The sequence below is a fragment of the Podarcis gaigeae genome (assembly GCF_964106915.1).
Source record: "Podarcis gaigeae genome assembly, chromosome: 6".
NCBI lineage: Eukaryota > Metazoa > Chordata > Lepidosauria > Squamata > Lacertidae > Podarcis > Podarcis gaigeae.
The window spans coordinates 1,782,045-1,797,906 of record NC_139682.1 but is presented as its reverse complement, the minus strand read 5'-3'; the positions used below and the strand labels follow the sequence as shown (position 1 = coordinate 1,797,906).

Sequence of the window (15,862 nt, the reverse complement as noted above, 5' to 3'; positions counted from 1 at the left end):
GTTGGTTGCCTGTTCCTGCCGGCACCCTGTCCTGCTTTCTGCCAGAGTTCCTGACTACGCCTGACTCCCTGCCTTGGACCCCACTTCAGTCTCGGACCGGACACGGACCCCCCCGGAACCAGCAAACCATCCTGCACTCAGATATCACCTGTGGCTCCTAGAAGCTGTCAGCATGCGACAGCAAACACACCCAAGGAATGGCGTTGACTGGCTGAGGGGATCCAATGGGTCTCAAACTATCTGGGAGTTAAGAACTTCCCCTGCATGCGAAGACAGGCTCCAGAGGACAGGCGAGGCGAATAGTGGGCCCAACCGCCAGGAAGGTGGGTTCTGCCTGTGCTACAGAGGGAAGTGAGGGACACCTGGGAAGGTAGCTCATCCAGGAGAAGGAATACTCTGATCCTAAACTTCCCCTGCCTTTGTGGTGATACTTGTGGGAAAGACTTTGGGAGTAAAACCTGAGGGAAAGTCCGTACCCTCAGCCTTGTGGGACAACTCTGGGAGAAGAAAAAGCTAAGGTTCTGGCTCCGGTTCGCCAGAAGCGGCTTAGTCCTGCTGGCCACATGACCCGGAAGCTGTATGCCGGCTCCCTCGGCCAGCAAAGCGAGATGAGCACCGCAACCCCAGAGGCGTCCGTGACTGGACCTAACGGTCAGGGGTCCCTTTACCTTTTATAGGACACCTTGGTGGCGCTGTGGGTTAAACCACAGAGCCTAGGGCTTGTCGACTGGAAGGTTGGTGGTTTGAATCCCCGCGACGGGGTGAGCTCCAGTTGCTCAGTCCCTGCTCCTGCCAACCTAGCAGTTCGAAAGCACGTCAAAGTGCAAGTAGATAAATAGGTACCACTCCGGCGGGAAGGTAAATGGCGTTTCCATGCGCTGCTCTGGTTTGCCAGTAGCAGCTTAGTCATGCTGGCCACATGACCCGGAAGCTGTACGCTGGCTCCCTCGGCCAGTAAAGCGAGATGAGCGCTGCAACTCCAGAGTTGGCCACAACTGGACCTAATGGTCAAGGGTCCCTTTACCTTTATCTTTTGAAACCCAACACAAATCCAGAGGGGATTCCCTAAGATGGTTGGGTGGCGCCTTTTACGCCTCCTCCTGGCAGCTCCTGCAGCCGAAAGTAATTCAGAAGCATGGCTACGTCCAGCTGAGGAGGCAGCGCATAGTCATCATGGCCAGTCGCCGGTGATAGCCCTCTCCTCCATGAATTGCTCTAATCCTCCTTTTAAGTTACCCACAGTGCAGACCCACCAACTGTCCTGTTTTAAGCGGGACGTCCCAGATCACAGCAGCAGCCAATCCTGGCTTCTGTTTTTGGTTTGGCTCTCTGGCGTGAGCACCAGACCAAAAGATGCTCACTCTGGCGATCAGCAGCAGCAGCAGCATGCCAAAACACCTTCCGGTTCAGGGCTCTGTTGATGATCGACAGAGGCACAGAGGCTTGCCTTACTCTGTGCTTAACCCAAAGCTGTAATGGAGAAGCAAGATCGTTTGGGGTGTCAATTGTACAACTCCCTCCATTCCGTGCTCAGGTTGTGTGTGTGTATAAAACTATAAATCCTAAAGATGCCGCAGTCTCCACTGAGCTGCATTCCCACACCCCTGGGGTCTCCTGGCCCTCAGCAATTGCTGTGCAGGCAACACTGGTGTCAGAGGTAGGCTTGTGTTTCCTGGTGAACCCTCACCACTTGGAGATTAGCAAGCACACGACAATATGTTTGCCTCCTTCCCCAAACCACAGACCCACCCAGTCATGCCTGATGGGCTCCCAGGCTCCCGGTCACTGCTTTCACTTCTTTTCCATGACACTTCAGAGTGTGCCCCAGGCGTGTTTTGATACAAATGAAGACTCGGAGATGGCAAGCCCATTTAAAGAACTTTATTCGCTTCAGCTGGTTACAGACTGGTTTGTGTGGTGCAGGTAAGGGCAGGGCATTGTGGGAAAGCTGCTTGCCTCCCCTCTTAGTGCAGCATAAGGGGCTCCTACCCTGGGCCTGGAGTCACAGAGCTGTAAGGAAGAGGTCGTCTCTCGTAGACAGCTAGGCTGACCCTCTGCCCAGAGGCGGCAGCAGCAGCAGCAGCAGCAGCAGCAGGAAACGGTATTCTCGTTGAGACACACATTGACCTCCCCTGGCTGGCTGCCTTTCCCTGCACCAGTCTTGCCTGCTTCTGCAAACAACCTCCCCCGAGACATAGCAAATAGAAATATATACAAGAGGAATAGGATTGGGGAGGGGGCGAAAGGGGCTTGTGGAACCAGGTGGTTTGGGTGTCTGGTTTTGAAACCCGGAAAATTGGTATTTCTTGTGCAATCTGCATTTTATGCTCTAGTTTTTGGGGACCAGAATTGTTTCAGTCGGGAGCCTTGGCATCCCCAGACCCCGCTCTAAGGACTGATTTTGGAGGGCACTGGACTAGATGCTCTTTTGGGTCCCTGCCAATTCTACAATTCTGTGCGCCCATGAGTTTTGCCAAGGTTAGGGTGGCAGCCACCTGTGGGCGTCCACTCCCACAGGGGTGGGGTCTCATTCCCCCTCCCCCCCAAAAAGTACCCACCCAGGTGGGTCTATATTCCCAGGTTGCCGTCAAATTTGACTCTACTGGTTCTCCGGCGTGGCCTCCACATCCAACTAAGGTCTGCTTCTTAAGAGATTTCTTGTTCTCACTTCCAGTGACTGAGATACAGAGGCCTCACTACAGTTGTGTCCGTGCCACTGCTCCAGATAGTACATAAAAAAGAGGATCCCAACCTGATGCCAAACTTCTCCCAAATTAAAAAAAAAAATCATAAGAAGTAGTGCTGAGAATTTAATCCGACACCCACCATTTGTGTGCTCAATAGCCGGTGATTGACAGCTCTTGGACCTGAGCTCCACATCAACTTTTCCAGCTGGCAAATTGTCACCATATTATTGTGCTCTAGTACCAGATTGCAGCATCACTCTGGAATAGTATCTGGGACATAGATTGGAGTGGAGTGTTTAAAAAAGAACACAGCAATGCATGAAATCACTGTGCAAATTGGGCGTCGTAAGAGACAACCAGTTTTATAACGGTGGCCTCCCATGTTTTTTGAGATGGGATTTCCAGTGGCCAGCACCCCCAAGAATGCATCCTGCTGGTTCTCCACACAGTTACAAAGAGGTGCCACTTGGAAAACTCATGGGGGCTGGGTCAGTGTCCTGGGAATGCAGGAGGGAGAAACAGTCGGTTATATTTACAATATACAGTCATCAACTTCATAGTTACACAGTTTGATACTAGTGAATTAAAACGGCTGGTCTAAACGGCATCCCTCGGGTGTCTCATTTTACAAAGCAAGGTGGAGCATCTCCGGGGGGTTCACAAATGGCATAAGAAGCTAGCAATGCAAAGGTGAGGACGGTCAGCCCCAGGTGTGGCTTAAAGTGTCCCCAGAGCTGGGGGAAGGTCCAGCTTTGAATTAAACCTCCTCACAGCAAGGCAGGTGGCCTCAGGCCCACGTTCGGAAACCCTAAATACTTCCAAAAAGACAATCAGAGAAGACAGTCCTGCTTGGACGCCCGTAAAGGTGCCAGGGGGCATCCACAGCTGTGTTCCTTGGGGAAGATGCCCTCTCCTACCCATGTGGACATAGGCAGTCAGCAGGACAGTGTAACCCGGCCAACTGGGCTCCCTCTGTTTAAATCCACCCTGGAGCGGCTCCGTGTCGTCTCCGGAGTCCTGGAAGCAGCCCATTGTCCATTCAAGGGGAGAAATTCATAGTTAGAAAGGAATGTTAAAAATACATATCTATATGACCAAGTGGAAGGGATGCTGACAATGAGGTTCATGCGGAGGGGGTGACTCTAGTTTGTGGCATTCGTTTTACATCGGTTCCTCAGCAACCTGGCCCAGATACGGGCTGGCCACTGGGATGTCATGTTCCCACCACCCAGTGGGATGGGGCAAGTGTGTGTGTGTGTGTGTGTGTGTGTGTGTGTAAGAGTGGGGGATGGAGGAGGAGGGAGAAACCCCATTTAGGCCATTCAGTACCACAACTCGCGACGCAACCCAGTCTAGAGGGCACAGGACGCATCGTCCACGGAGCGTTTCTTGAGCTCCTTGCCTGGCTTGTGGTGCTGGTGGTGTGGGTGGGAGCCGCTCAGTTTGCTGTGGTCAGAGAGCTGCAAGCCCAGCAGCTGGGTGTCTTGCAGGTGCCCAGTGGGGGAGCTGTGGCGATGGGGCTCGTTGGTCTCTTCTGGTTCCACCCGCAGGTAGGCCTTCACTTTGTGGTGGCGGGCTTTGCTGTCGCTGAAGTCGATGACGCGACACTCGTAGGTGCCTTCGTCTGTCGGTTTGACCCGAGAGAGCCGCAGCTTGTGGGAGATGTTACTGCCGACCACTTTCACGACCTGGAGGGGAGGTTGCAGGGGTTGGGCAGGGCAAGGGAGAGAGAGCACAAGAGTGAAGCCACTGCAGATATTCAGGTCCCAACACCAAACTATTCCCAGACTCATCCCTACCCAGCAACCATTTTTATCCACAGCAGTGACAATACCTGCAAAAGAGTAGACATCGGCTCAGAGTAGACCCAATGAAATTAATAAACCTCACTTCATTAATTCCAATGGGTCTACTATGAGTTGCACTAATATTGCATACAACACAGACTTTAATTGGCTCCAAAATCAAGAGGAGACCTTGCTGATGTTTCTATATGCAGAAAAGGCTTTTGACAATAAAGAATGGCATTTCCTTTTTGGATATTCTTAAAGCTTTTGATTTCAGATTTGCAACAGACAATGGATTTAAGCCATTTATTCAGATTCAAAAGAAAGAATTCACACTAATGGGAATTTATCAAAAAAGGTTAATCTGGCAAAAGGCAAAAGGAAAAGATGTCTGTTTAATATTTCTCTTAGCTTTAGATGCCTAAGCAAGTAAAATAAGAGGAAATAGTGTATAACTGGGGTAAAAATCGAAAAGTAAATAAATATGTGTGGCCAGTGTCACTGTGATGCTAACTAAACCAGGGCAATCCTTTAAAGAAATGGAATTAGTAATAACTGAATCTGGTCCCTTAGCTGGAAGGGAAAAACTGAAAAATGTGAAATCAATGTAACTGCTAATTGAGGAATAGAATAGAATATAGTTGGTGGGTGAGAGCCAGTAAGATATGCGGGAACAAAAACAACAAGATAGAAAATATTTGAAATTATTTATGTGTTTCTAGACAATGTACTGCCCCACAAAGGGGAAAAGTTACATTTTTCTTTCCTAGGCAGGATTTCTATAATAAAAATTGTATAGTTGCTGGCTAATTTTTCTTTTTCAGCCTTTGGCAATAAAAACATCCAACCAGCAAATAACAAAATGGCAATGATTATTCTTAAAATTTATTTGGAAGAATGGGAAGAAAGAAAGGTTTAACAACCATATTTTATACGCGGATGGGAAGAACAGGGGAGAAGTATCAGCACCAAGCTTAGAGCTCAGCTGCAGCATAAAAGCAAGTTGTGCAAATACAGCCAGTTGCACCAGGTCTGCAATATGGCAGGAAACGAAAGGGTGAAGCAGCCCCCATCGTGGATGCTGGCGCCCCTTCTGCTCAAGAATGTAGTTTCTGTAGCTGATTTGGGCTGAAATAAAACCAGGAGACTGAACATCATGTGCGCATATGAACACAGGCAGCTGCCTCACACCAACGAGTCAGATCACTGCTCCTTCTAGCTCACTATGGTCTACTCTGACTGGCAGGGATTGCAGCCGGAAGATATTCCCAGCCTCACAGGAGAAGCCAGCGGGATGGAAAATTCTGCACCATCTGTGTGCAGAGCAGACGCCCAACTTCTTTCCTCTAAAGGAAACAGCACACCGCGGCAAGATAGTGCAATCACAACTTGCGCCGTTTTAACCATGTGTGCTTGAAGGTCGGCTGGTTGAAATGACAACTTAAACTCAAGCGAGGTGTAGACCAGGGGTCAGCAAACTTTTTCATCAGGGAGCCAGTCCACTGTCCCTCAGACCTTGTGGAGGGCCGGGTTATATTTTGAAAAATATAAATACCCTGCAAGCCGATCCCGCAGCTGCTTCTGGACCTGGAGGAGGAAAGCACTCTGCATGCGCTCAGCAGCGCGTCTTGGCGGCCCATCCCTGCAGAGCCTCCCTCCCAGGTGGCATGCACCACGTGCTGCAGCCCGTCATCTGAGGCCAGGTTGGCGGGCAGGTGGCACGCAGCTCACCCTCCACCGCCGAGCCAGGCCAGGCGCGGGGCCAGCAGGCACACCAAGCTCTGGCTGATGACCTGCGACGCGCCTGTCATGATGCCCATGGCACAGCCGAGACCCGCTGCCCACCCACCAGCCTCTCCGTCCATGGCTGTGCTAGGTTTACCTCAGTGTGCGGGCGGCGGGACTTTGGATTGGCCACAGGAACTTCCTGCAGCCAATCCAAAGCTGTGCCAGCAACGCTGCCTGCCCAGAAGCCGTGCCAGTGTCACGAAAGTCAGTCTCTACGTGGCGAAGCATCTGCAGCGTGTGGGGACTGACCGAGCGGGTGGCAGGGTCCACGGGCCAGATTTACGAGCTTGGCGGCCCCCGGATCTTAGTTTGCCTACTCCTGGTGTAGAGCTTCAAAGCTCATTTTGCACTTGCCAAAGGAAAGAGCTTTTAAGCTCTCTGCATTGCTGGTGTGTGCGTGGGGCGGGAGGCAAGTCCTGCTCAGTGTGCCGGCTCTGGGATGCTCGCACAAAATCTGGCAGGGCAACCAAGTTGCCACAAGAACTCATGTGAGCATCCCTGGCCAGCCAAAGCCTGCACACTGAGGAGGCCTTGCCCAGCAAACAAGGCGCAAAGCTTAAAACCTCTTTTTGCAGCAGGCCGGTCAGCCTTGCTGGCTGGGAAAGACACACTCAGCGCATGGGATCTGGGAGCATGGGACTTTCTCTTTCTCCCCTACACTCAACCAGTAGCCATGTATGCGTAGAATCCTTGGAGCCAAACCCTACATAAGATTCGAACATGATATAAGGTAAAGGGACCCCTGACAGTTAAGTCCAGTCGTGAACGACTCTGGGGTTGTGGCGCTCATCTCTCTTTACTGGCCGAGGGAGCTGGCGTTTATCCACTTCCGCAGACAGTTTTTCCGGGTCATGTGGCCAGCATGACTAAGCCGCTTCTGGCGAAGCAGAGCAGCGCACGGAAACGCCGTTTACCTTCCCGCCGGAGTGGTACCTATTTATCTACTTGCACTTTGAGGTGCTTTCGAACTGCTAGGTTGGCAGGAGCAAGGACCGAGCAACAGGAGCTCACCCCGTCACAGGGATTCGAACCACCGACCTTCTGATCGGCAAGTCCTAAACTCTGTGGTTTAGATCACAGCGCCACCCGCGTCCCTTTTCGAACATGCTATATGGAGCTGCAAAGAAGTCTTCCCACACACTAAGGCCTCACGTAACCAACAGCCAATACCTCCATCTGACACCCTCTTACATATTTGTCTCACCTTGATGTGACCGGCATTATGGCCAGCCCTCCTAAGGTCTAAGTTTGCCATTACGGAGCACGCCTCAAATTAAACGATACTTATTAATGGAAGAGTTTGCTGAAACTAATTTGGAAATTGGAATACAGAAAAGGGAGGTGCGAGGAAGTCGGGAAAGTAAGGTACATGAAATTAAGAATTGAACCTATATATTTTTGTTTGATTTTTTTGTGGTTTTTTGTGTGTCTGCTATTGTGTTGCTTTGTTTTGTTTGTTATGATAAAATCTGTTGAAACCCTAATAAAAATCTTTTTAAAACAACAACAAATTAAACGATACTTATAAACAGGATATCCTGTTTATAAGGCTCTGGAGGGCGTGGTTTTCTTTATTGAAGAAAAATATTTTTCCCTGTGTTTTTCTATCTCACACTTCATAATTTTAGCCAGTCCCTCCTTGGTGCAATTTGTGAATTTTCAGGTTTCTTCCATTTGCTTGTTTGCTTAAAGCCATGCTGCTTTAATTGATTTTTATCCACCTCGAGCAGTCTGAGGCACAGAGGTTATAAATGATAAGCCAGAAAAACCCTAATCACAGACATTCAGCTAAAGCAAGCCCTTGGCAGGACTCAGCAAACCAGCCCAAGGATTTCTGCTTGCACTCGACTAGATGACTTCCCTCTCTGCCATTCTCTGCTCTCTGCTCTCCAGCAGTCTCTTCCCAAATGGTATTGGGGCCCCCACCCCATGACTCCACCCCGGGGCCCTTCCCCCCTCGCCCCCTCCATCGCCAGAAGATGAGATCCAGCCCCCTCCAATGCGAGGCGCCCCGAGATCGATGTGGAATCGCGGGAGCTAATTAGCTTTCCTACCAAATTGATTCGCTCTCAGTATTTATCACCTAATGAAATTTAAGACTTACTCACTAGCCCGAGCTGCTGCTGCTGCTGCTGCTGCTGCTGTTGCTGTTATTGGGTTGGGTCAATAAATCAGATTTTATTACCCGCCCGGAGGCTGCTGGCTCTGCTCCCTTTAATCACGCGGGATGCTAAAGGCTGCCCACCCTCTCTCCCCACTGCCCTTGTCTCCATCACCTTTGTTAGCTCAAGATTTTACAGCATCTAGCTAATGGGATCGGGGTCACACAAAAACCCACCGTGTTTCTGATGGGCTAAGGATGTGGAAAGAAGGAAAGATGGGCTGGACTGATATGAGTGCTGGGCAGGTTTATTTGGAAAAGGCCTTTCTTGAAATCAGAGCGGTCAACAGGGGATGGAGAGGAGAACGGCTTTTGCTTCTAATCCTGCACCTGGCCTCGGACACCTTGGCACAACCTTCCTTGCAAGGGGTTGGACTAGATGGCCCTGCGGGTCCCTTCTCAGGGTACCATTTGATGGTTCAATGCCTCAAGCATCTGTGCCGCATCGGTGAGAGGGAAGCACGTGCATCATCACAATGCGGTGACTTCCAAGCTGGATTGCTGCAATGTGCTCTACGTGGGGCTGCCCTTGAAGACGACGCAGGAACTTCAGCTGGTCAAAAATTCAGGGTCCTGATTACCGGCTAGCCTTCCATTGAGATCTCACACAACCCCATTTTAAAACAACTGCGCCAGTTGCCATTTCATTTCTGGGCCCAATTCCAGGTGCTCAGGTTGGTGATTAAAACCCTAAATGACTCAGGCCCCAAATACCCGAAGGACCACCTCCTTCTCTACAATAGTAATACTACTACTACTACTACTACTACTACTACTACTACTACTACTACTAATTTATTATTTATACCCCGCCCATCTGGCTGGGCTTCCCCAGCCACTCTGGACAGCTTCCAAAGTATTAAAATACAGTGGCCCGTTAAACATTAAAAGCTTCCCTAAAGAGGGCTGCCTTCAGATGTCTTCTAAAAGTCTGGTGGTAGTTCTTCTCTGCCCTGGCTTTTTGACACTTTAAGCATGAATTTTTAGGACCCACCTTGCTTTTATGGACCCACCCGCCTGCCTGCTCTGACAGCAGGCTGCATGTCTGCAATCCTGACAACCAAGTGAGCGAGTCTCACAAGTCAACAGTTGTCATTCAGCAGCAAAAAAAGGCTAACGCAATCTAGGCTGTATCCGCAGATGTGTAGGAAATAACTGTACTGCTCTATTCTGCCTTGGTCAGACCCCAACGGGAGTCCTGTGTCCAGTTCTAGGCACCCCAGATCAAGAAGGGTGCTGACAAGGAGAAGGTGCAGAGAGGAGGGCGCCCAAGATGATGGAGGGTTGGGGCTCTGTGGCCCCTGGAAGCACAACCCCTCAGCTGGCAAGGCCTGCCTCTTCTTGGCCTGCCTTTGCTCTGCAGCCCTCCTCTGCTCCCAGCACCAGAAGGGCCAGGAGGAGAGGGGAGAGAGAGCGAGAGCAAGAGAGAGGAGAGGCCGGGTCCCAGCTGCTTCCCTGCTTAGACTCGGGAGGAAGGGAGTGACAAGGCCCATTGCTGGCTCTATAAATCAGATATATTGCCCATCCCCGAGGTCCCAGGAGCTGCTCTGCTATATAATCACCTCTAGAAGTTTAAGGCCATTTGTCTACTTGCCCCTGCCTTTGTGAGCAGACAGTTTTATGGCATTTTGGTAAGGGGATGATAACAGCACATGCAAAAGAAGGAGAGGGAGAGGGAGGGAGAGAGATGCGAAACTAGACACAGGGCTAAATGCATCACATTAAATGTCATGGCTGCAAGAATGAATATCTGGCACATGTGCACATGGGGTCAACATTTTCCTCCCCTGCTGCAGTCCAAACGAAAATCAAATACATGCCCCTGCATGGCAGCTCTCAGTGGCAGCTTACATTCTGGGGCTAACAGCTGCTGTGAGGTTGATTTTGGTTTGGATGATGCAGAGAAGGGTTAACCCCTCCCTTCCTGCATGCCGCAGTCCCAGTTAAAGCAGGGTGGTGCTGTGGCCTGCTCAGATTGCTATATACATAAGAATCTAAGGCTGTTGTCACGCTGCACTTCACAAGACCACCAGCAGGGGGCCACACTGGCTCCAGCATAAGGAATGGCAGGCAGGTGAGAAAGAAAGCAGCATGGATGGCAGGCAGCCAAGGCAAGCTGTGCTACCAGGGGGTGAGGGAGGTGTTTCACATAGCCATCTGTTCTGGGACTACAATTCCCATCATCCCTGACCACTGGTCCTGTTAGCTAGGGGTGATGGGAGTTGTAGTCCCAAAAGAACTGGAGGGCCAAGTTTGGCCACCACTAAAGCAGTTTAGGCAACTGCTGCCTGAAGAATCTCCCTTTCTTTTAAAAGGGAGGGGCTTCATATAGGGGGAGGGGTTTGAGATGAGCTGTGGGGGGGGGGTTGATCAGGTGGTTGACAAATGTGCAGGCAGAGTTCCTTTGCACAGCAAGCATGGGTGGAAGCTCCTAGTATGAACATACACACAAATAACCCCAACTGCAGTACAGCATCACATCTAGAAGTCTGATGTGTTAGGTCTAGTTAAAGCTATGGTTTTCCCAGTCATGATGTATGGAAGTGAGAGCTGGACCATCAAGAAGGCTGATCGCCGAAGAATTGATGCTTTTGAATTCTGGTGCTGGAGGAGACTCTTGAGAGTCCCATGGACTGCAAGAAGATCAAACCTCTCCATACTGAAGGAAATCAACCCTGAGTGCTCACTGGAAGGACAGATCCTGAAGCTGAGGCTCCAATACTTTGGCCATCTCATGAGAAGAGAAGACTCCCTGGAAAAGACCCTGATGTTGGGAAAGATTGGGGGCACAAGGAGAACAACAGAGGATGAGATGGTGGGACAGTGTTCTTGAAGCTACCAGCATGACTTTGATCAAATTGCGGGAGGCAGTGGAAGACAGGAGTCCCTGGCGTGCTCTGGTCCAGGGGGTCACAAAGAGGCAGACACGACTAAACGACTAAACAACAGCCACCCCAATAGCCTTTGCTGGCACTTGGGTAGGACTGCAGACCAGTGTAGACAAGCATTTTCTACTGGGTCAGAGGACTGCTCCATCTTGCTCAGTATTACCTACACAGACTGGCAGTGGCTGCCCAGGGTTTCAACTGGGGGACATTCCAGAACCTGAGACCTTCTGCATGCGAAGCCCTCCTGCATGTGATGGGGTTTGACCCCAGTTCAAATACTTGCATCTGCTGCAGCTTGGGCCCTGCAAGGCAATGTCTCCTTTGGGGCACAGAGCAAAACCTCTTGGGCAGCCTCTGCACACTGTGTCCCAGTGAGCTAAGGGGCAAAGCACCCCTTACACCCCGTTTTCTCCTTCCATTCCCACCCATCTTCCGGCTAGCTGAAAGACCGAAGGGTGGGCGGGGGAGAGGAATCAGGCCCCCGTGTTAACTCCATCATACGAGAACAAGGAGTCACTTAGAGAAATTAACAGCCGGCAAATTCGGAACCCATAAAAGGAAACGCAACTTTGCACGACTCGCAGCTCAGAAAGGGGGTTCCTCCAAGCCGGAGGATTATAAAAGGGCTGAGTAACTTTATGGCCCTTAATAATGTTTGCAGTTATTCAGGCTGGGAGGAAAAAGCGGAACGGTGTTTTATGCTCCATCACAGGGGTCAGGAAGGAATATTCTTGTTATCTTGATGGCACTGTGTGTGTGTGGGACTGTGTTCTTTGGGGTGTAGCGCCCGTCCACATGTGACACGAAGGCTGGAATCCTTTCCTTATCGCAGTTTAGGCACAGCACATCTAAGGGGCCTCCCAGGCCAACGAGGGCTTGCCTTTTGTAGTCTGCAACCCGTCATTGATGCAGTCAGACTTCATTTGTGGTGCATTTCTACTGGGCCGTCCGCACCCGGTTCCACTTTGCTAGTTGCTCCCAGTGTTCCTGCAGTATTGCCTTCTGGGGGGGGGGGAGCCTTGTGCTACAGAGCAGCAGAAGCAGGAGAACACCCCCCCCAAAGCGGAGAACATTTGAGGCACGATAAGTCACAGGATATTAGTAGGAAACTTGGGGACGTGGAGACGGAGCAGACATAACCGTGACGGAAACAGAAGATGTATTTGTAGAGAAAAGCCTTTTCTTCCTCTCTCATAACACTCAAACTCACAGGGATCCACTGAAGCCGAACATTAGGAGATTCAGAACAGATAGAAGAAAGCCTTTCTTCACGCACAGGGCTGCCATACATCCGGAATTGATGTCCAGGGGGAATTTCCGAAAGGTGGCTCTTTGTCCTGGATCTTAGGTAAGTTAATCGAAAAATTGTGGGCATTCCCAACAACTTTTGGGGTCCAGTAGCACCTTAAAGATCAACTAAGTTAGTTCTTGGTATGAGCTTTCGCGTGCATGCACACTTCTTCAGATACACAGAAGAAGTGCATGCACACGGAAGCTCATACCAAGAACTAACTTAGTTGGTCTTTAAGGTGCTACTGGAAGGAATTTTTTTTGTTTTGACTATGGCAGACCAACACGGCTACCTATCTGTAACTGGAACTTTTGGGGTGTCCTAGTTTTTACTTTTTGAAATATGGAAACCCTATTCATGCAGCATATAGTTAAACTATGGAACTCACCGCTGCAGGAGGCAGGGACGGCCACCAATATGAAAAAAAGGATTGGACAAATTCATGGACAAGGCTACCAATGTGTACAGGCTATGATGGCTCTGCTCTGCTTCCATAGTTAGAGTTAGCACTGCTTCTGAAGACCCGTTACTGCCGTGGTTCCCTATTTGATTTTTAAGGGGGGGGGCAATCTGAGAATGAGTTATTAACAGTTAATGGCCTTTTAGGCTTTCTCCAAGTAAAAGTGATGCGGGTGGCGCTGTGGGTTAAACCACAGAGCCTAGGGCTTGCTGATCAGAAGGTCGGCGGTTCAAATCCCCGCAATGACGGGGTGAGCTCCAGCTGCTCAGTCCCTGCTCCTGCCAACCTAGCAGTTTGAAAGCACCTCAAAGTGCAAGTAGATAAATAGGTACCGCTCCAGTGGGAAGGTAAACGACATTTCCGTGCGCTGCTCTGGTTCGCCAGAAATGGCTTAGTCCTGCTGGCCACATGACCGGGAAGCTGTACGCCGGCTCCCTCGGCCAGTATAGCAAGATGAGCGCCACAACCCCAGAGTCGTCCATGACTGGACTTAACTGTCAGGGGTCCCTTTACCTTTACCTTTACACGTAAATAGGAGTTCAATTTTTGAATAATAAGAATTGAATAATAAGAATCACAGGGGATGGGCATCAGGATTTTAGAGATGCTTAGGTGGGGCATGGCCAAAAAAAGGTTGGGAACCACTGTGTTACTGGAAACCACAGGAGGGATGAAGGTTCTTGTGCTCAGGTCCTGCTTGCAGGTTTTGCACAGGAATCTGATCAGTCACTGTGAAAACAGAATGTTGGGCTGGATGGGCCACTGACCTGATCCAGGAGGCATTTGTTATGTTCTTACGTTCTGAAATATACTTGGAGTCGAAAGTGGATTTCATGCTCTTTATTCAGCTCACAGACGTGAGGAGGAATGGAAGTTCCCCCCGAAATGTCTGCTTTATATACATTATTTACACAATGGGCCCCACATTATTGGCTAATTCCAGGATTTTCTTGTAGGCCAATCAGGTTGCAGATTCACTTCCACCTGGAGCTGGATTGGCTGGCTCCTGTGGACTAATCAGACTGCTGCATTCTGGGTCCTATTGTTCTAGGACCAATCAGACAGCTGCCTTTCGGATCCTATTCAACTCAGTACATAACACGTTCTTAACCTGAGAAGCAATACCACTAAGAAGCGACTCCTTTCAAGCATGTGCCGCCATCTTCCAAGGTCCATCATGCAGGCACAACCAGTGCACACACTTCTGGGATTTGGGGAAGGGCTTCTGGGCCAGAGAATGAAGTTTCTCTTCAGCGGCAGCTTGCCATGGTTCCCTGTCATTTCTCCGGAATATGTGCATTTGCATGGATGCATCAGGAATCCTGCAACGTCTCCCAAATTACTTTAATGGCTGTTTGCCTTCTGAGCCCCTTTAAGCGGGAGACGGGCCTGGCAGGCGGATCGTAAGTCTTTCTGAAATGGAGGCATCATTAAAAGACTGGTTTAAATAAATTCCCCTCGTGTCTCTCAAAGCACCTCCTTCATCTCTTTTTACAGCTTCCGGTCCTCTTCAGACCGACAAAAATCTATGTTCCCGAGTCCCTCTTAAACAGGATGGTGCTCAGAAATGGGTCTTGGGGGACGTCAGAGTCTTTTCCAGCACAATTGGCACAAAAGTTAATTTCACCCTTGGCAAGAATTTATGGGTTACTTATCTCCAAGAAGGTGCTGTGTCTCACTCCCCTGGGTCTAGTAAGGCATTTCTGAATCTGAATTTAGGTCTTCTCCAAGAAGGGGGAACATTGATGATTACACGCTTGGCATTTAGACATGTGGGCACACGTCTCTCCACAGCTGCTCGCTCAGACTCTTCTAACTTTTAAAAGAGCCCAGGAGTTTGGGAAAGTGTTGTGACTCCCAGAATCAAGCACACCAACTCTAGGGGGCCGAAGACACCCTGGCCCCCTCAATGTGTGTTGGAAGGGGCCCAGGGCCCCACATCCTGTGCTGTCCTAAAAGCATAGGAAGAGCTGGCTGCTGGATCAGGCCAGTGGCTCATCGAGTCCAGCATCCTGTTCTCACAGTGGCCAACCAGATGCCCCCCCCAAGAGAAACCCCCAAGCAGGAGATGAGAGCAACAGCCTTCTCCCACACTTGTTATTGTTCTAAGGTAGACTGGATCTGTCCATGGAGGCTCCTTTGAGGAATAATAAGAAACTAAGAAGATCTCTGACGCCTGCTTCTTGGGAGAAAAGCCATGACAAACCCAGACAGCATCTTAGAAAGCAGAGACATCACCTTGCCAACAAATATAATTAAAGCTCTGGTTTTCCCAGTAGTGATGTATGGAAGTGAGAGCTGGACCATCAAGAAGGCTGATCGCCGAAGAATTGATGCTTTTGAATTCTGGTGCTGGAGGAGACTCTGGAGAGTCCCATGGACTGCAAGAAGATCAAACCTATCCATTCTGAAGGAAATCAGCCCTGAGTGCTCTCTGGAAGGACAGATCCTGAAGCTGAGGCTCCAGTACTTTGGCCACCTCATGAGAAGAGAAGACTCCCTGGAAAAGGCCCTGATGTTGGGAAAGATGGAGGGCACAAGGAGAAGGGGACAACAGAGGACGAGATGGTGGGACAGTGTTCTCGAAGCTGTCAGCATGAGTTTGACCAAGCTGTGGGAGGTAGTGGAAGACAGGAGGGCCTGGCGTGCTCTGGTCCAGGGGGTCACAAAGAGTCGGACACGACTAAACGACTAAACAACAACAAAGAAGATCCCAGCAGCAGCAGCAGCAGGATTAGGCCAAAGGAGGCCTACCTAGTTGAACATCCTCTTCTCACAGTGGCCAATTGGATGCCTGTGG

The 15,862-nt window shown here is 50.1% G+C and overlaps 1 protein-coding gene across 2 annotated transcripts in view; it reads right to left on the bottom strand.

The window, feature by feature from the left end:
* Positions 1-1,866: 1,866 nt before the first annotated feature.
* VSTM2L (V-set and transmembrane domain containing 2 like) overlaps positions 1,867-15,862 on the bottom strand; it is an 89,268-nt gene continuing 75,272 nt past the window's right edge. Inside the window, exons 4-5 of one of the 2 annotated variants that reach the window (XM_083744754.1) lie at positions 4,090-4,375; positions 1,867-3,184 (exon numbers count right to left, since the gene is read on the bottom strand). In XM_083744754.1, the coding sequence (XP_083600880.1) occupies positions 3,177-3,184; positions 4,090-4,375 (294 nt within the window). In that variant the 3' untranslated portion in view covers positions 1,867-3,176. Of the gene's footprint in view, positions 4,376-15,862 lie in introns of both variants that reach the window. The other variant, XM_083744753.1, reaches the window with a different exon arrangement.